General features: G+C 43.3%; 1 protein-coding gene across 4 annotated transcripts in view; it reads right to left on the bottom strand.

The window, feature by feature from the left end:
- dnah1 (dynein, axonemal, heavy chain 1) overlaps window positions 1–20189 on the bottom strand; it is a 379457-nt gene that overhangs the window by 317208 nt on the left and 42060 nt on the right. For all 4 annotated transcript variants that reach the window (XM_072280693.1, XM_072280695.1, XM_072280697.1 and 1 more), the window contains 4 exons: window positions 18519–18730; window positions 16659–16957; window positions 4652–4802; window positions 2284–2477 (listed from right to left, as the gene is read on the bottom strand). In XM_072280693.1, coding sequence (XP_072136794.1) covers window positions 2284–2477; window positions 4652–4802; window positions 16659–16957; window positions 18519–18730 — 856 coding nt within the window. The remainder of the gene's footprint in view (window positions 1–2283; window positions 2478–4651; window positions 4803–16658; window positions 16958–18518; window positions 18731–20189) is intronic.

Raw genomic sequence — 20189 nt, 5'->3', positions numbered from 1 at the left:
TTCATTGTTGTTTGTCAATGATCTGGATGATAATGTGGTTAACTGGATCAGCAAATTTGCAGATGACACCAAGATTGGCGGTGTAGTGGACAGTGAGGAAGGTTATCATGGCTTGCAGAGAGATCTGCATCAGCTAGAAAAATGGGCTGAAAAATGGCAGAATGGAATTTTATGCAGACAGCTGCAAGGTTTCGCATTTCAGAAGCACCAACCAGGGCAGGTCTTACATAGCGAATAGTAGGGCAATGAGGAATGTGGTAGAACAAAGGGATCTGGGAATATAGGTACATCATTCGTTGAAAGTGATGTCACAGGTAAATAGGGTAGTAAAGAAAGCTTTTGGCACGTTTGCCTTTATAAATCAATGTATTGAGTATAGAAGATAGGATTTTATGCTGAAGTTGCACAAGACGTTGGTGAAGCCTAATCTGGAGTATTGTGTGCAGTTTTGATCACCTACCTACAAGAAAGATGTAAACCAGGTTAAAACAATGCGGAGAAAAATTACAAGGATGTTACCAGGTCTGGAGGACCTAAGTTATAAGGAAAGATTTAATAGGTTAGGACTATATTCTTTAGAACGTAGAAAATTGAGAGGATATTTGATAGAGATATTCAAATTTATGAGTGGTCTAGATAGGGTAAATGCAAGCAGGCTTTTTCAACTGAAGTTGGGTGGGACTCCAACCAGAGGTCATGACTTAATGGTAAAAGGTGAGAAGTTCAAGGGGAACATGAAGAGAAACAGAAAACCTACAGCATAAGACAGGCCCTTCAGCCCACAATGCTGTGCTGAACATGTACTTAGTTCAGAAATTACATAGGGTTACCCATAGCCCTCTATTTTTCTAAGCTCCATGTACCTATCCAAGAGTTTCTTAAAAGACTCTATTGTATCTGCCTCCACCACCGCCGTCGGTTGCCCATTCCACGCACTCACCACTCTCTGCGTAAAAAAGCTTACCCCTGACATCACCTCTGTACCTTCTTCCAAGCACCTTAAAACTGTGCCCTCTCATGTTAACCATTTCAGCCTTGGGAAGAAGCCTCTGACTATCCACACGGTTAATGTCTCTAATCATCTTATACCTTTGTGGAGTTGCTTGGAGTGTTCTTTTGTCTTCATGGTGTAGTTTTTGCCAGGATACTGACTCACCAGCAGTTGGACCTTCCAGATACAGGTGTATTTTTACCACAATCAGTTGAAACACCTTGACCGCTCACAAGTGATCTCCATTAACTACCTGTGTGACTTCTAAAACCAATTGGCTGCACCAGTGATGATTTGGTGTGTCATAATACTTATGCAATCAATTACTTTATGTTTTATATTTGTAATTAATTTAAATCACTTTGTAGTGATCTGTTTTCACTTTGACACAAAAGACTTTTCTGTTGATCAGTGTCCAAAAAAAGCCAAATTAAATCCAGTGATACAATTTGTAAAACAATAAAAGGTGAAAACTTCAAGGGGTGTGAATACTTTTTATAGGCACTGTAGGAGAAGGATTAGACCACTGGGTCCACTCCACCATTCCATCGTGGCTGATTCACTATCCCTCTCAATCCCATTCTGCTGCCCTCTTCCATTAATCTTCGATGCCCAGAAACCATCAACCTCCACTCCAAATATACCCAATAACCTGGCTTCCACAGCCCGAGGCAACCAGTTGCACAAATCCTCTTCATTCAGAGGGTTGCAAGAGTGTGAAATGAGCTGCCAGCACCGATAGTCCATGCAAGCTTGATTTCAACGTCTAAGAGAAGTTTGGATAAGTACATGTATAGTAGGGATATGAAGGCTTTGCTCCTGGTGCAGGTTGTTGGGAGAAGGCAGTTTAAATGCTATTTGGCATGGAACAGACGTGCCAAAGGGCCTGTTTCTCTGCTGTACTTCTCTATGACTCTAAGAGCACCTGCTGCATTCAAAAGTTTTTGCTTCCTTCAGCTGCTCAGTTTCCACAGTCCTTATCCTCATGTTTTAATAAATGAATATTTTAATACTAAATATATTTAAACAATAAATCTCTTGTGAGCACATTTTCCCCATAACCGTCAGAGCAGAACTCTTTAAATTAGATTTAGTATATTCAATTTTCCATTTCCCTCACTTGGACATGTCAAACTAAGCGCAGTCAGCTTCACTAAGAGTCAGTATAGAAACCAAGGATCTTTCTGCTATGTAAGATCCAGTATTCACATGCATACCAAACAAATTAATGCAAATATCTCCTTACAGTATAAACATTATTAATAAAATAAATGTGATATTCGATTACTGACCTCACATATTTTTCAATAACCAACTCATTGAGTTCAATGAATTTCTCATACTCCTTGGCGTAGCTATTCATGGGTATCAGAGCTTTTTCCATGGCATTTTTAATTGTATTACGTAATTCCTGAACAGCTGGCTCATTGTGCCATACAGATTCCAGTAATGGTGTTCCACTTTGAAACATCTCCTCTAGGATAAACTAAGTAACATAATTTTGAAATATTACGGCTTCAACCATGGGAACTCGGAAACCGCAGGCATCACTCTTGCATATACATTCACTTATTTGATCAATACAAGTTATGCCAGGAGCCTGTATACAGATTCACTAAGGGGAATGAGGGGAAAGCTATAGAAGAACATGAGGAATGGCAGACTGTAATGAAAGGGTCACTCAACAATTCAAAAATAGTTTATTCCCCTCCACTATTAATTTTTTTTGAATGGTCCATGAACCCATGAACATTATTCATTATTCCATTTATTTTCACAAAACTTATTTGTTTTTGTAATTTATAGTAATTTTATTACTTTGTACTGTACTACTGCTACAAAATAACAAATTTTACACCAGTCAGGGATAAATATAATTCAGATACTTGCTCACAGCACTTTAAGTGTTCACAGTGCTCCAAGTATATATTAATGAGAAAACTTAATATTATTCCACTGTGGTGCAGAAAAGGGTGCTGCTGCTTACTGTTCCAGATATTCAACACTAGCCTCAATGCTGTCAATGTGGAAGATTACATAATCCCCCGGTGACTATATTGGTTTTCTCTGTCTGCTAGAGTTCAATGATGCAGATAGACAAGATTAACTGTCTATTGTAAATTACTGCTGGTGCATGGGGGCAGTAGGAAACTGACCAATAGTACTAAACTATGGAACCGAAATTCATCAATAGTTTAACAAGAGCATCTCAGGATAATTTTTTTACTTGGTTAGCCTTTTAAGGTAATGAATTAACTTCAAGTTTCATCCACTTGAAATTTATTAACAAGAATTTTCCAAGTGAACGAAAAGAAGTTAATATGGGAACTGTATTCTGTAAGATTCATGATGTAGGTTTTGTAAACCCAGCTAAGGAACAATGAAACTCTAAAAATGTTCATCCAATGAGTCAACAGATTAAGTGCATCTCTGCACCTAATTTCTGTAATCATGGAATTTGTAGGATAACTATCATATTTGTAATAATAAATAAATACATTTAACATCGGAATTAGCAGGAAGGCACCATCTATGAGGAGAGAAACAAAGTTGATGTTCCATATTAATGGCTTTAAACATTACTGGAAAACACTGTAGATGAACCAACTTTTAGGCATACAAAGCCAAATAAATGGTGCTGGGGGGTGGGGATGTGTGAAACAGGAATTCAAGAAAGGAAGAAACATAAGTCTGTGATAGCTTGGAGTGCAGGATTTCTTACCTTCCCTCACTTTTAACATTATAACAAGAAGCTACCTAACTCAGGCAAAGTCATTGTTCACATTAAGTTTAGATCCTGTAGGATATATTTTTTAAATTGTTTTTATCATCTTTTCCTAATTCACCTATTACCAACTAATGTAAAGCATGAATGATTCCTGTGATGAAGTCCCACATCACCATCCTCATCTATTTGTATCAGATTCTTCTAACTTACCTAGGAAAGCTTCCACTATCCTCTTGGTCACATTGATATGTTCCCTATCTCTGCACCACCACCACTAGGTCAAACCATGGGCCACTAATTTGCCTTTCAATGGATTTCTTTATATTTCTTCTTTTAAAAAGATTTCTTTAATAATGCTGTCAACTTACTCTCATTATTCACATTTGCAACTCCCCATCTATTTTCAACCACCATCACTCCCATAAGATTCAAAGATGTTTGCCTCTATGATGAATGCTTGTATAAATATACATTCTTATCAATACAGTAATGTGGAAAGCAAAAAGTGCCTCCAAGTGCACGCAGACATAATCAGAATCGGATTTATTATCACTGATGTGACATGAAATTTGTTGTTGTGCAGTACAGTGTAAAAACATAATATTACTATAAATTACAAAAAAGCAATAAAAAGTGCAGAAAGAAAGGACAATGAGGTAATGCTGATGAACTTGAGGAATCTGATGGTGGAGGGAAAGATGCTGTTCCTAAGTTATTGGATGTGGGTCTTCAGGCTCTGGTAGTAACGCGAAGAGGGCAAGTGCCGTATGGTGAGGGTACTTAATGATGGATGCCACTTTCTTGAGGCACCTCTTGAAGATGAGATCGATGATGGGAAGGTAGTCTACATCATCATGAATATATACCTATTAAATTTTCAGAATAAAGTTCAGCATTCAATTCTGATACAAAACATTACAAGGCAATATTACCTTTTCTATATGAGGAACAAATTGTGTGGCTGTGATGGCTTTGTCAAACAGAGTCAGTGTAACAGCCTTAAATCTTTCCAATGGTGTACTAAAATGCACCTTGCCCTTATCCAGACTAAGGTCCAGAACAAAAATGGGCATCTTTTTGGGCCTGTAAAACAAAAGAACAAACATTTTCTAAAATTTAAGGAATCAACAAACTAAATCCAAAATGTTTAGTGAAGTTCTACAAACATGAACAGACAACTCCACAACTCTCATAAGGACTGGCATCTGACCGTTTGAAATACTCTATGTATGTGTGTGTGTAGATATATATATATCTCCATTGTCCATTGTTTTTCCTGCAACTTAATCGGAGACCACTGTAAACCTAAATCTGATCACCTTCTAAAGACAACTATAATCAACTGACTGTGAAGTAAATAACAGTAATTCACTGAAATTTCTAATGACTGGGGATTAGGAGTAATATATTGAACCATCTGTAGAGATAAAAAATGAATAAATATCAGCCTTGTTTGAAGCACTTTTATACTATCTTCCCAGTTTGCAGCTGATTAATAACTCTGAAGTATGCAGTCTCATTGAGCACTTAATCCATCATCAAGGTAACAAAGCAGCTGAAGGTCTGGCAAATGAAGTTGTGGCAATAGCCAAGAGTACATATGCTTTATGACTGTATGCCTGCATTGGTGATGGAGGCAGAGGTACTGGTGGATAGGTTCTTTTCTGACTGGAAATCTGTTGTAAGTGGTGGACTGCGGGAGAGTAATGGCAGGGACCGGAGCAACCTTGGGGTACAAGTTCACAGCTCTTTAGAAGTGGCAACAAAGGTAGATAAGATAATTAAAAAGGGCATGTGCTTGACGTTTTATGCCAAGGCATTGAGTATAACAGCTAGGGTGACAAATTTCAACTTTAGAAAACATTAGCTACACTGCATTTAAAACATTGTGTACCATTCTGGTTGCTACACTACAGGAAGGATGTGGTAGCAACAGAGAGAGTGAAGAGATTCACCAAGATGTTACCTGGAATGGAGGACTATAGTTATAGGCAGAGATTGGATAGGCTAGGTTTATCCATAGGAGGATAAGGGGCTCAGGGATGACCTTACCGAGATTTAAAGCATTGACAGGATTGATGGCCTGAATCCTTATATCAGTGCAGGGGAGTCTAGAAGTACAGGGCACATGATTAAGCTGAGAAAGGAGAAATTTAAAGGAGATCTGAGAAGTAAAACTTTTACACTGATATTGGTGAATAACTGGAACGAGCTGCCAAACGAGGTAGCAGAGGCAAGAATAATTACGTTTAAAAGGCATTTGGACAGCAAAAGCAGAGAGCACAATCCCACAAGTGGGATGAGCATGGATGGCATGGACAAGGTAGGTGTTACACATTTCTGTGGTTCCATGGTGAAGTGTCAGCAGCTGAGAAAGACTGTTTACTGCAACTAAGCTAAAATGTTGAAGTTTGATTCAAGGATGAGTGAGAAAGTTTTGGCAGGCAAAAATAATTTCTATCAGTATGAAGTTCCTAATATAGTAAAACGTACTGAGTTTCTTCACGACAGATTGGAATATAAAATCTGTAGACTTGTAGTTGCAGCTGATGGTAACCAGTCTGGCAGAAGTGCTCACCAATCACTGATGTGATGACCTTCCACATCCTCCATGATATTCAGCATGTATTTACATTATTACATATTATTGATTAATGAGAATTAAACTCCAATAAATACACTGATGAGACATGCAGAATAAGAACATAAGAACATAATAACATGAGTATACCATTATATTTCTCAGGTCCACGCTATCATTCAATGAAATTCAAACAACAAAGAGAGTAAGCAAAGAGAGTGTGCAAGGTTCCACTGTGACCATTTCCCTTAGCAACAAGTGCTTCCCTGTGGATACTGCTGGGAGGGAGGGGGAGGAAGACCTATCAGGGCACAGCAACAGCAGCCAGGGCAGTGGCAATGTAGCCGGCTCTGAGGCTCAGCAAGGAAGGATAAAGTCAAGTAGAGCGATAATGATAGGAGACATAGAAACTTAGAAAACATACAGCACAATACAGGCCCTTCGGCCCACAAAGCTGTGCCGAACATGTCCCTACCTTAAAACTACCTAGGCTTTACCCATAGCCCTCTATCTATCTAAGCTCCATGTACCCATCCAGGAGTCTCCTAAAAGACCCTATCATTTCTGCCTCCACGACGGCCACCGGCAGCCCATTCCATGCACTCACCACTCTGCGTAAAAGACTTACCCCTAGCATCTCCTCTGTACCTGCTTCCAAGCACCTTAAAACAATGCCCTCTCATGCTAGCCAATTCAGCCAATTCAGCCCTGGGGAAAAGCCTCTGACTATCCACAAGATCAATGCCTCTCATTATCTTGCACACCTCTATCAGGTCACCTCTCATCCTCTGTCGCTCCAAGGAGAAAAGGCAGTTCACTCAACCTATTCTCATAAGGCATGCTTCCCAATCCAGGCAACGTCCTTGTAAATCTCCTCTGCACCCTTTCTATAGTTTCCATATCCTTACTGTACTGAAGCAACCAGAACTGAGCACAGTACTCCAAGTGGGGTCTGACCAGGGTCCTATACAGCTGCAGCATTACCTCTTGGCTCTTAAACTCAATCCCACAATTGATGAAGGCCAATGCACCATATGCCTTCTTAACCACAGAGTCAACCTGCGTAGCAGCTTTGAGTGTCCTAAGGACTCAGACCCCAAGGTCCCTCTGATCCTCCATACTGCCAAGAGTCTTACCATTAATACTATATTCTGCCATCATAAACCACCTCACACTGATCTGGGTTGAACTCCATCTGCCACTTCTCAGTCCAGTTTTGCATCCTATCAATGTCCCATTGTAACCTCTGACAGCCATCCACACTATCCACAACACCCCCAACCTTTGCGTCATCAGCAAATTTACTAACCCATCCCTCCACTTCCTCATCCAGGTCATTTATAGAAATCATGAAGAATAGGGGTCCCAGAACAGATCCCTAAGGCTCACCACTGGTCACTAGCCTCCATGCAGAATATGACCCGATAGTCACAATAGTTAGGAAGATAGTTAGGAGGATAGACAGGAGATTATGTGGCCATGAAAGAGACACTAGGATGCTGTGTTGCCTCCCAGGTGCTAGGGACAATGATGCCTCAGAGCAGCTTCAAAATATTCTTAAGAGGGAGGGTGAGCTGCCAGAGGTCATGGTGCACATTGGCACCAATGATATAGGTACAAAGGGGGAGGAGGTCCTGCACAGTGAACATAGAAAGTTAGGAAAGAGGCTGAAGAACAGGACCTCCAAGCTAGTAAACTCTGATTACTCCCAGTGCTATGTGCTAGTGAAGACAGGAATGGTTTTATAGCACAGATGAATGATTGGCTAAGGAACTGGTGCGGGGCAGGGTCTCAGGTTCTTTCATAATTGAAACCTTTTCTGGGGCAGGGGCAGGTTGCTCCTAAACTGGAGAGGAACCAATATCCTAGCTGCCCTACATTGAGTTCAAAGCTGATGTTGAGTTCCTGCGATGTCGCTGGTTCCAACCTGTATTGGCCTCTGCCGTTCCTTTGGATTCATCAGCTGTGTGGCGAGGAGGAGCCTGTTGCATTGGTAACAGCTTGCTCTCCATATTGTGCTCTCCTGGTTTGCATACCAGCTTGCATATCGACCGACTGCGACAATGTAGACTGCTATAAGACGCAATATCCATAGTCAACCACGATTAATGGAAGGCCTCAGTACTGGTCTCCCATTATAGAAAGGGTGTTGAGGCTTTGGAAAGGGTTAGACGTTGCCTGGATTAGAGGGCATGTGCTATAACGAGAGGTTGGACAAACTTAATTTGTCTTCTCTGGAGCAACAGAGGCTGAGGCAAGATCTGATAGAAATTTATAAAATTATGAGAGTCATAGATAGAGTAGACAGGCAATATCTTTATCCAAGAGGTTGAAATGTCTCATGCCAGAGGCCATGCATTTAAGGTGAGAGGGGATAATTTCAAAGAAGATGTGAGGGGCAAGTTGTTTTTTCACACAGAGAGTGATGGATATCTGATATCTGGAATGAGCTGCCTAGGGTGGTGGTAGAGGCAAAAGCATTAGAGTCTTTTAAGAGACGTTTAGATAGACACATGAATGTGAGGAAAATGGAAAAATATGAACATGTATACGCAGAAGAGATTAGTTTGGATCGCCATTTGATTCCTAATTTAATTGGTTCAGCACAATACTGTGGGCTGAAGGGCCTGTTCCTGTGTTGTACTGTCCTATGCTCTATGTTCTAAGACGTCAGAGTTTCAACAAAGTGCCTGTTACAATCATATAATGTGGAGGTGACATTTTTAACTTTGGTAGGAAGAAATGTAAATTATGTTTTAAAAGATGAGAAATATTTCTATTCAGAGAAATCCCCAAAAGATTCAATGTGCCATTGCAGTAAACTGTTGGACAAAAAAAAAACCTTTTATTTCATGGTGGTGTTGATGTATAAGTATGTCTGGCTGTAATTATACAGGACTTCGATGTACTATGAACACTATGTGGAGCTCTCCTTATCGAAAGAAGAATATACTTTCAATGAGAGCTCTCTAGATTGATTCCTAGGATAAGAGAGTTGCCCTATGAAATGATGAAAAAATTCCATTAAGTTTAGAAGAATTGAAGGTGATGTCAACAAAATATTGTGGCCCCTGCCCATCCCCCACATGAGTCATCTGTTGTCAGCCCCCAACCAACACATATTCCACTCTCCCCTCCTACCCCTCCTCACAGTCCCCCACCCTGCTCTCATGACTATACTCCTTCCCCACACGAAACCACCACAATGGGCTTCACAGCTGAACAGGTGAGAAGACAGCTGAAACGTCTCAACCCAAGCAAGGCTGCAGGAACGGACGGTGTCAGTACCAGGGTGCTCAAAGCCTGTGCCCCTCAGCTATGTGGAGTACTTCGCCATGTCTTCAACCTGAGCCTGAGGCTCCGGAGGGTTCCTGTGCTGTAGAAGACGTCCTGCCTCGTCCCTGTGCCGAAGATGCCACGCCCCAGCAGCCTCAATGACTACAGACCAGTGGCATTGACCTCTCACATTATGAAGACCCTGGAGAGACTTGTTCTGGAGCTGCTCCGGTCTATGGTTAGGCCACACTTAGATCCCCTCCAGTTCGCTACCAGCCCCGACTAGGAGTTGAGGATGCCATCGCCTACCTGCTGAACCATGTCTACGCCCACCTGTACAAGCCAGCGAGCACGGTGAGGGTCATGTTTTTTGACTTCTCCAGTGTGTTCAACACCATCTGCCCTGCTTTGCTGGGGGAGAAGCTGACAGCGATGCAGGTGGATGCTTTCCTGGTGTCACGGATTCTTGATTACCTGACTGGCAGACCACAGTACGTGTGCTTGCAACACTGTGTGTCCGACAGAGTGATCAGCAGCACTGGGGCTCCACAGGAGACTGTCTTGTCTCCCTTTCTCTTCACCATTTACACCTTGGACTTCAACTACTGCATAGAGTCTTGTCATCTTCAGAAGTTTTCTGATGACTCTGCCATAGTTGGATGCATCAGCAAGGGAGATGAGGGTGAGTACAGGGCTACAGTAGGAAACTTTGTCACATGGTGTGAGCAGAATTATCTGCAGCTTAATGTGGAAAAAGACAAAGAAGCTGGTGGTAGACCTGAGGAGGGCTAAGATACCAGTGACCTCTGTTTCCATCCAGGGGGTCAGTGTGGACATGGTGGAAGATTACAAATACCTGGGGATACGAATTGACAATAAACTGGACTGGTCAAAGAACACTGAGGCTGTCTACAAAAAGGGTCAGAGCCGTCTCTATTTCCTGAGGAGACTGAGGTCCTTTAACACCTGTCGGATGATGCTGAGGATGTTCTACGAGTCTGTGGTGGCCAGTGCTATCATGTTTGCTGTTGTGTGCTGGGGCATCAGGTTGAGGGTAGCAGACACCAACAGAATCAACAAACTCATTCGTAAGGCCAGCGATGTTGTGGGGATGGAACTGGATTCTCTGACGGAGGTGTCTGAAAAGAGGATGCTGTCTAAGTTGTATGCCATCTGGGACAATGTCTCCCATCCACTACATAATGTACTGGTTGAGCACAGGAGTACATTCAGCCAGAGACTCATTCCACTGAGATGCAACACAGAGTGTCATAGGAAGTCATTCCTGCCTGTGGCCATCGAACTTTACAACTCCCCCCTTGGAGGGTCAGACATCCTGAGCCAATAGGCTGGTCCTGGACTTATTTCATAATTTACTGGCATAATTTACATATTACTATTTTACTGTTTATGGTTTTCTTACTATTTAATTATTTATGGTGCAACTGTAACAAAAACCAATTTCCCCTGGGATCAATAAAGTATAACTATGACTATGATATATCAGTTTCTTCAAAGGGGTGGAAAGGTACATGCAGACAGGATTTTATTCCAATTTAGGGAACCCAGGTGCAGGAATCAGCTTTTTGGGATTGAGATTGGGAATTGTTTCAGAAGGTAATAAATCATTGGGATTCTGAGTTATAAGCTTACAAGGTAGAAACCTATAGACATTTAGACTGGGTGTATTAAAGGATATGGTGAAAGATGGAAAGTGAATCTCAAACATGATCTTACTCATTGAAACAGAAGGCCCCCTTAACCTGTAGCTCATTGTGCTCTCCAATTTTTTCCATCTGGTGTAAAAAGACAGAAAAGACCAAGGCCATATGAATATTGGAATAAGACTTTAAGCAAACTGTTGCGGAATCAGGAACCAATATAGATTAGTTACTTTGTACAATAGAGACCAGCAGATGGATAAGAGATCAATTATGGAAGAAAAGCCATGAAAAGCCAACTAGGAGAGGATTAGGATATGCATAATGATGCAGGAGATATCAGTGGAGAAAGGACCATGGTAAAGTCTGAGACTCTATGGCCAGCTGAGTTAGAATTACTGAGTGCTTGAGATATTACTGATGGGAGTCCTGGGCATTATACTTGATCATTTCCATTGTCGCGTTCATTTATAAAGAACCTTTAAGGGCACTAGGATATTTCTCGGGAACAGTGTTGTGGCACTCCGGGGTCATGGTCGACAGCTCACTGCAGCATTCCCAGCAGCCAGCACTACTTATTGTTCTTGTTTAAAAATGCATTCATTGTTCCCTTTTAGCTCGGGTTATACAGTTATTCACTTGTGTGTTTGTGGGTCGCCCTGCCTGTTACCGGGGTGTGTAATAATCACCTCCCCCATCTGTATGCGACTGAGTTATTCTCTTCCCAGATCATAGCGCTCAGTCTGTTTTTGTGCTTATCGCAATAAAAACAGCAGTTAAGCTAAACGAGCTTTTATCATCTGTCATCATGGACCAAATTCTCACCACATTGATGTCAAGAATGGGATTAGAAATTGACAGCAAAATTGAAGAGCTATGACATCAGATGGAGCGCCTTAAGACCCAGGAAATGAGTTGAGGGCAGAAGCAATTTTAGCCCCTCCCCTCCCCCCGAGGCACTTCTGTGTTGCCCCGCACACCACGAGCCTGGGCTTGTGTCGTTGAGGTGAGGAGGAAACTGACAAGAAGTAGTCTGCGAGACAGGTCAGGCAAGCAGCGTGCTGGCCTTGCAGCGTGCCGCACAGCAATCACTTGGCCATGTGGACTTGAACTGCCCCACTTCAGCGCCATGCCACAGCCTCACAGCCAGGTGGTGCCATGAGGGAAATGGCGCTCAAGACCTCCAGCAGAATCCCTTGGTTGTTGGGCCATTTGGGTAAAGAGCAAGTCCTATATGTGGACTGCGTGGTGGAGGGCATCAGATGTCATGTGTTGGTGAACCATCACCATCAACCTTCCAGGTGTCCTCCCCAACACAGACCAGCCATCCCCATAATGGCGGTCCAGCTGGCTATGGTCACTGGCAACTGTGTGGCGATGAGAGGAAAGAGTGCCTCACAATGGGGATAAACACAGTGGAGCACAAGCTGATTTCCGGGAATCTTGCATCATTGGCCTGGACCTGCTGTCCCGCTGCGTGGGCGTGAGGAGATGTGCTGGGGTCAACACTCTACCTCACTGCTGAAGCCATGGCTCTTCAGCAGGGCAGCTCCTGGAAACAGACCAGGTGGGCACAGCAACAATCACCACCGGGCACTCCAGTGCAACTCACCATGCCCATTATCAGCAGCCGCATTGACAGCACTACTGCGGTATCCTCCAGCAAGGCCATCCAGGCAGTGCGAGAACTGTGGCAAGGGCTTGGATCAGGACCAACGGCAGCATCTGAAGGACCTCCTGGACCACCGCCTCTATATCTCTGCAGCCAGGAGCAAGGACTGCAGATGCACTGGGCTGGTCCAACACCACATTAACACTGGGGACACCCAGCCCATTTGCATGCAGCCCCTTGTCAAATGCCAGGCAGCGGAGCAGCAGATCAAAGAAATCGTAGCAGCTAGCATTATCAAGCCCTCTGACAGCCCATGGGCAGCCCCAGTGGTGTTGGTCAGGAAGAAAGATGGGTCGTGGCGGTTCTGCCTAGACTATCACCGTCTCAGTGTGGTGAGCCAAAAGGACTCCTGCCTGCTGCTTCAAATTGATGATGCCCTGAACCGTATCGTGCGTTTGACCTGGTTCTGCTCTCTCGATATCTGCAGTGGCTACTGGTGGGTGGATCTGGTCCTGGAGACTCCGCCCAAGACTGCCTTTGCCGTTGGTCAAGAGCAGTGGCACTTTCAGGTAATGCTGTTTGGCTTGGGTAATGCCCCAGCCACATTTGAGAGACTGATGTGCTGGCTCACATTTCATGGAGTCACTGTATCATCAATTTGGACGACGTCCTGGACAAGCCGTCATTTTTGATGATGCTCTGCGGAACTTGGAAATGGTCTTTGCTGCCATCCGCTAGGCAAACCTGCACTTCAACTCCGCAAAATGCTGCCTGCTACATCACCAGATAGAATTCCTGGGCATGTGGTGAGTGCGGAAGGAGTAGCAACTGACCCAGAGAAAGTGGCAGCGGTCAGGATTGGCCTATCCTACCCATCCTCCCGCACTCCCCACCCCACCTGCGATGTCTCCGAACTTCGCAGGTTCCTAGGTCTGGCATCATATTACTGTCACCAGTTCCCTGCACCAGCACACGAAGAAGAAAAGGCCCATCATCTGAACTGACACCTGTGCTGCTGCCTTTGACCAGCTCCAAGCTGCACTCCCCAAGCCCCTGTACTGGCGTACCCTAATCCAGCACGCCTCTTCATTGGTGACACAGCAATGGGGTTCAGCATAGTGCTGTCACAGGAGGGGCACCAAGGAGGACTCTTTATGGCATTCTTCAGCCGCACCCTGAGCCACTCTGAATGGAACTATTGTGTCACCTGCTGGGAGCTCTTGGCTGTGGTCCAGCCCCCACCACTTCCGCCCCTTCCTCTTCGGCCGATTGTTCCTGCTTCATATGGACCATGCATCACTGACCTGGCTATTGAGCTTCCGCAATACCAAGGGGCAGCTGGCACGGTGGCTGGGGACTCTCCAGAACTATGATTTTAAGATACTGCATCACACCGGAAGGCATCAGAGCAATGTTGGCATCGGAAGGCATTGGAGCTACAGGAACAGAGCCAGGAGCAAGAGGCGGAGGCAGCACTTCAGGTGGCAGCCGGCAGGGACCTCCCCACCATTGAACACCAGCAGCTGAGCGGCGAGCAGGAGAGTGATCTCATGCTGGCCCAGGTGAGGGGATGGCTGAGAGTGAGACAGCGGCTGGACTGGACAGATGACTGCCCTGGATCCAGGGAACAAAGCCCTAAACTCTCAGTGGGGCACACTGGAGGTGTGCAACAAGTTGCTGTTCCAGGACGCCACAGTGGTGCAGTCAGTGAAACGGAGGGGGCTGGTATTTTCGCAGTGGCAAAGACGCTGGGCAAGCTGTGCAAATGCTTCTACTGACCTGGGAGCAGGCAGGATGTGGAGCTCTTCATGCACCGCTGCAATGGGTGCACGTTCCAGAAGGGGCCAGGCTGCCAGTCTAAGGCGCTAATGCAGTGTGTAGGGGTGGATACACCGAACCCCTTCCCCACGCCAACACCAGGAACTGCTATGTTCTAGTGGCCATGGATTACTTCACCAAGTGGCCAGAGGCGTACGTGGTCCTGAACCAGAGCGCTACCTCCAGCGCTGAGAGACTCATGGTGGAGTTCTTCTGTCATTTCAGTGCCCCTGAGGAACTCCACAGCAAACAGCCGCAACTTCAAGGCGCAGGTGTTTGGCAAGGTCTGCAAGTGGCTGGAAATCACCAAAACGCAGATCACCCCGCTTCATCTGCAAAGTGATGGGCTGGTGGAGCGCTTTAACCACACCCTAGCTACGCAGCTTGCCATCCTTGTTAGCCAGCAGCAGTGCGATTTGGATTGCCACCTACCCTTAGTATTGTGGTCATACCGGACAGCAGGTCAGGAGAGCAGCAGGTGTCCGCTGGCTGTGCTCACGTTCGGGTGGGAACTATACATGCTGGTGGATCTGGTGTCTGGCCCCGCTCCTGAGCCAGAGGTTCCTGGGGAGGCCAGGTTGGAGTACCTGCAGCACCTCAGCGGCGCTTGTGGGCTGTTCGTGATATGGCTCAGCAGAAACAAAGCACAGCTGACAGCTGCCAAAAATGGGCTTATGATGCCCACAGCCGGGGACAGGACTTCACTAAGTATGGGTCTGCTGCTCCACCCAGAAGAAGGGACTATCCCCCAAGCTTGGAAGCCACTGGAAGGGGCTGGGAAAGGTGCTGGACCACACCTCCGATGTGGTACATCAAGTGCAGTTGACTGAGTAGCGGATGTCAGTCGTGCTGCACAGGCACCAGCTGGCACCGTATCAGTCCTTGGTCACCACTGATCCAGAGAGGCTGAAAGAAGGAAGTGACACTCTGGGTGCCCTGCCTCTTACCTCACCAAACAGTGCCTCCCTGGCGGGAGGGGCTCCAGTTACCCTCCAGCACTGCAGGCGGCGGCGTCGACCACCATAGGGAATTTGGGACTTTATTGTGGATTCTGAGGTTGCCAGGGATGGGTGACCACCCAGGTGGGGGCAGTGTGGTACTCCAGGGTCATGGTCGTCAGCTCACTGCAGCATTCCTAGCAGCCAGTGCTATTTATTGTTCTTGTTTAAAAATGCATTCGTGGAATTATGGTGAAATGCTCAAGTTAATTTATTGTTCCACTTTAGCTCGGGTTATACAGTTATTCGCACGTGTGTTTGTGGGTCATCCTGACTGTAACCAGGGTGTGTAATAATCTTCCCCCCCATCCTCCATCTGTATGTGACTGAGTAGTTCTCTCCCCAGGTCAGAGTGCTCGGTCTGTTTCTGTGCTTGTCACAATAGAAGCGGCAGGTGAGCTAAACAAACTTTTCTCGTCTATCATCATGGACCAAATGCTCACCACAGTAGCAACGAAAATTTGTAAACTGAACCTCACTGGAGACACCGAGGCACAGGACAAAAGTTTAGTCTTTGATGTTGGACAAAAAGTCAAAATGACAACAAGATTTTAAGAAACAACTGGAGAGAATCAGAGACCAATTGAAGAAGGGCATTGGCAACACTACTGGAAAAAAAATGAGGCATCTCCAAATCAAACCTCACATTACATTTAGGGATATTATAGTTAATGTACCACTTCAACTATGTGTGTGCATATATATATATATATATATATATATATATATACATACAGACATTGCAGCGTCCCCAGGCTAACTTCTCTCAGCAAAGTGCAGAAGTAACAAAAGAGAGAGAGAAGCAGCATTGCAAAGAAAACAGATAACAGTAAGGAACAAAAAAAACCTCCAGCAAATACTATCATTTAGAAAAATGGTTAGAATATTATTGATATTTAATTGCTTCCATACTTAAACTGTATATTTTGTATTGCACATTAGCAATAACAGGAAAATGCAGAGTTTACATGCTATTTATTTTTAGAATCTTACTTGAAATTGCTGTTGATGAGGTCTTCACCCCATTTCATATCCTCGGAGCAGTTGAGGAAACTATAGCAGCCATCGAGGATCATTTGGGTGTAGTTAACCAAGGAATCTTGCACAAGGTATCGGAGGGAGTCCTGGAGGTTATACTTGATCATTTCCATCATCATGTGCAGCTTGGATTTGCGATAAACCTCCCAGTTAGATTCACGCAAGTTAAACCAACCTTTCCGAACATCCCATAGGCTACTACGTAGAACTTTCTTCAATGTGTTGATCCAGCTATCACTGAGAAATAATTGTATCTGAAATTCAAATAGAACAACTAAGCTATGAGACCAAACACTATATTACATGGAAAGTTTACATTACAGCAGGAGTTGTGCAGGTGGCCTACCCCAGCGGTGAACAAGTTCCACTGGTTGGCGTTTGCTATCTCCCTTGATGTCTGATGTATCATGCACATTTGAACAGGCAATACATGAAAAAAGCTTGCACAGGATTCAAATTTACTATCTACCTTTAGCTCTATTGTCAAAATATACAGTATGTTGATCTTCAGAGACTTATACAATTTAGCAACTTTACACAGGAATTTAAGTGCAGATACAGACCATTCCTGATGAAGACCTGTGACAACAAATACTTATGTTCTGTACAAGCCCCACTTTATCATACGATTGTCTGACATAAAGTGACTCTTACAGTGGTCAAAGTTTATCAGGATGTCCTCAGAGCAAGACATTAGGTCTTTGTCCCAATGATTACTCACTGCTTGGAGCCCATTCCACTTGACAAAAGTTGTCAGGTGCTAGCTGGGGTTGAGGAACAAATGGCGGGGGGGGGTGCGGTGTGATAGGTTAACTTAACTGCATTTCAAAACACAAAAGAGGTGCAGGAGGACCTCAGAAAGTATGTCCAATCAGTGAATGGAAATCAATAATACTAGAATTCTGTATTAAAAACACTGAGAAGCAGCCTTCACTATTTCCTTTTCTATTAGTGTGATCTAATGCAAAATTAGATATAGACTTAACTGCTTTTCATTTCTTCACCTACAGAAATAAACAGGACCTTGGTGACCCGCAATAATACTTGCAGTAATTCCATGATTCATGCTGTTCTTTTCCCTCTGCCATTTATCTGAATTGAAATTGATTTTCTAATTTCTCACCCACTCAGCAACTCTATAAACATCCTCTTACATCTAGCCAATAGAACTTCCACGTTACTGGAAAGCTGCTCCAGATTTTTATGACCCTAACAACCATTTTTCTGGGGAAGGGTCCCAAAATGTTAACTGGTTTCTCTTTCCACAGAGGCTGCTTAACTGGCTGAGCTCTTCCTGCAGTTTTTCTGTTTTTGTTTCAGAATCCAGCATCTGAAGTTTTACTTATTTTCAATTTCTAGCCACCCTACTATCAAAAAGAAAAAAGGCAATACATAGTGTTCTTTGATTCAGATTCAAATTTATGTATCACATATACATTGAAACATACAGTGAAATATGTTTTTTGCATTAACATTCAACACACCCAAAGATGTGCTGGGGGCAGCTCACAAATGTTGCCACACATTCCGGCACCAATATAGCATGCCCAGAGTGCTTGGCAGAACAACACAGAATGCAACAAGCAACAAAACAGCAACAACAGGCCCCTTTCCTCTCTCCCGCCCACCCACACAGATGGCCCTCCATCTCCAGGAAAGGCCCCCAGGTTTCGAGCATCGGGCTACGACTTCCAGACTTCAATATCAAAGACCCTCAGACTTTGATATCTTTAGTATCTTTGGTTTTGTTCAACAATCATCAATCAAATGGTTACTAAAACTAACAAAAAGAAATGATGCTGCCTAAGCCAGTACCTGTGCATGTGCCTGGGACTGAATCTGTTCAAATTCTTCTAATCGGACAGTTTTAATGAAGGTTACAAAAAAAAGAGACATGGCTGCCACTTTGTTGCATTCAGCATGCACTTTACACAAGGCAACTATCACTTCCGGTTTCGTCAACAGGGTGTTAAAGGAAAATGCCTTTTTCATTTGATTAAATGAATAATCTGGGAGTTGTACAAGCCCTGAAGAGAGAAAAGAACATCATTATTTTCATTACACAGTAGAAAGATGTGGTATTATTCTTCAAGGTGAAGTTGAGTTGTGTTGCCGCAATGAAGGCGGATATTCTGTGTGGGAATGGGATGGAGAACTAATGTGACAGGCAACAGGAAACTTGAATTCATACGTAGGGATGCTCTGCAATGAGGTTCCCCAATTGCATTTAGATTGTTCACTAGAAGACTACAACATGAGGAAAACAAAATACACTAAGTTCGAAGAAACCCAAGTAAACCATGGTTTCACCTGAAAACTGCAATTGTGATCCTAGCTAGTGGGAAAGAAGAGACAAAGGTGGGCAATTCCTGTCGTTGTAAGGGGAGGGCTCATGGGAATGGGTATAGGAAATGGAAAACTGAAGATTATCACCCATTATGAAAGTTTATGATGGGAAGAAGTTTGATCACTTGTTAGAGCTGAACCTGAACCATGATGGGATATGTCATTTTAGAATAGGTAAATAGAAATCAATAAAAAATATGTGAGGGATCTAGCAAATAGTTTAAATACAAATAGAACAGAAAAAGTGAACATAGGAAAGAATTGATACTCAGATCAAGGGACCAAAAGATTCATTGAAAAGTAGCCTAAAAGTTGACTAATTATTAAGTGATAGAAATCCTATTAAAATTAATTTAACCTAACTATAGTACAATATACACAGTGTTTGTAATAAAATAAGAAAACAAAAGGCAATCACATGTTTGCAGAAATCACAAGTGGTCGAGTTAATAGGACGTGGTTACAAAAAAAATTAGAACTAGTAATTAAATATAGCAAAGTGTATTGAATAGTACAGCAGATTTCAAAGGCAAGTAAATTATTCATGCTGCTACGTCCCAATATTTTATATTCAGAAAAAAAGACAGAGAGGGAAAATAGAGAGGTGCAGTATCAACACATTTTGGATAACAAAATGAAAATAGGACAAATGAAGCAATTGTAAGGGAAATAACATTAGAACATACATGGTATATAATAAAGGATCAATCACATTAATAGGTGTAGGCTACAGACCATCTAATATTGGAAGAAAGAATGAGGAACAAATTTGAAGAAAATAATGGAAATGAGTAAAAAAAAAAGATTATAAGTGGGAGTTTCAACTACTTTAATATGAATTGGACATATGATGTAGTAAACAAATGAAGGGATGGAGTTTCACGTATGTTTATATTCTAACCCAACATGTAAAATGCCCAACAACACTTTTTATTAGATCCAGTAACGGAAAATAAACCAAAGCAGATAATTGTGACAAGGATAGGTGCATTCTGACAATTGTAGCCTAATCATAGTAACTTTATACCAATTAAGAAGGGATGAACATATTTCTTTTCCCTCGAGAAAGGTGGCTGACTTATGACCAAATAGAATCCATCTTATTTTATTAAGAAATCAATTCAATAGTCTTATAACAAT

This window comes from Mobula birostris, chromosome 16 (assembly GCF_030028105.1).
Source record: "Mobula birostris isolate sMobBir1 chromosome 16, sMobBir1.hap1, whole genome shotgun sequence".
In the NCBI taxonomy this organism is placed as follows: Eukaryota; Metazoa; Chordata; class Chondrichthyes; order Myliobatiformes; family Myliobatidae; genus Mobula; species Mobula birostris.
This window is presented reverse-complemented; position numbering and strand designations above follow the sequence as displayed.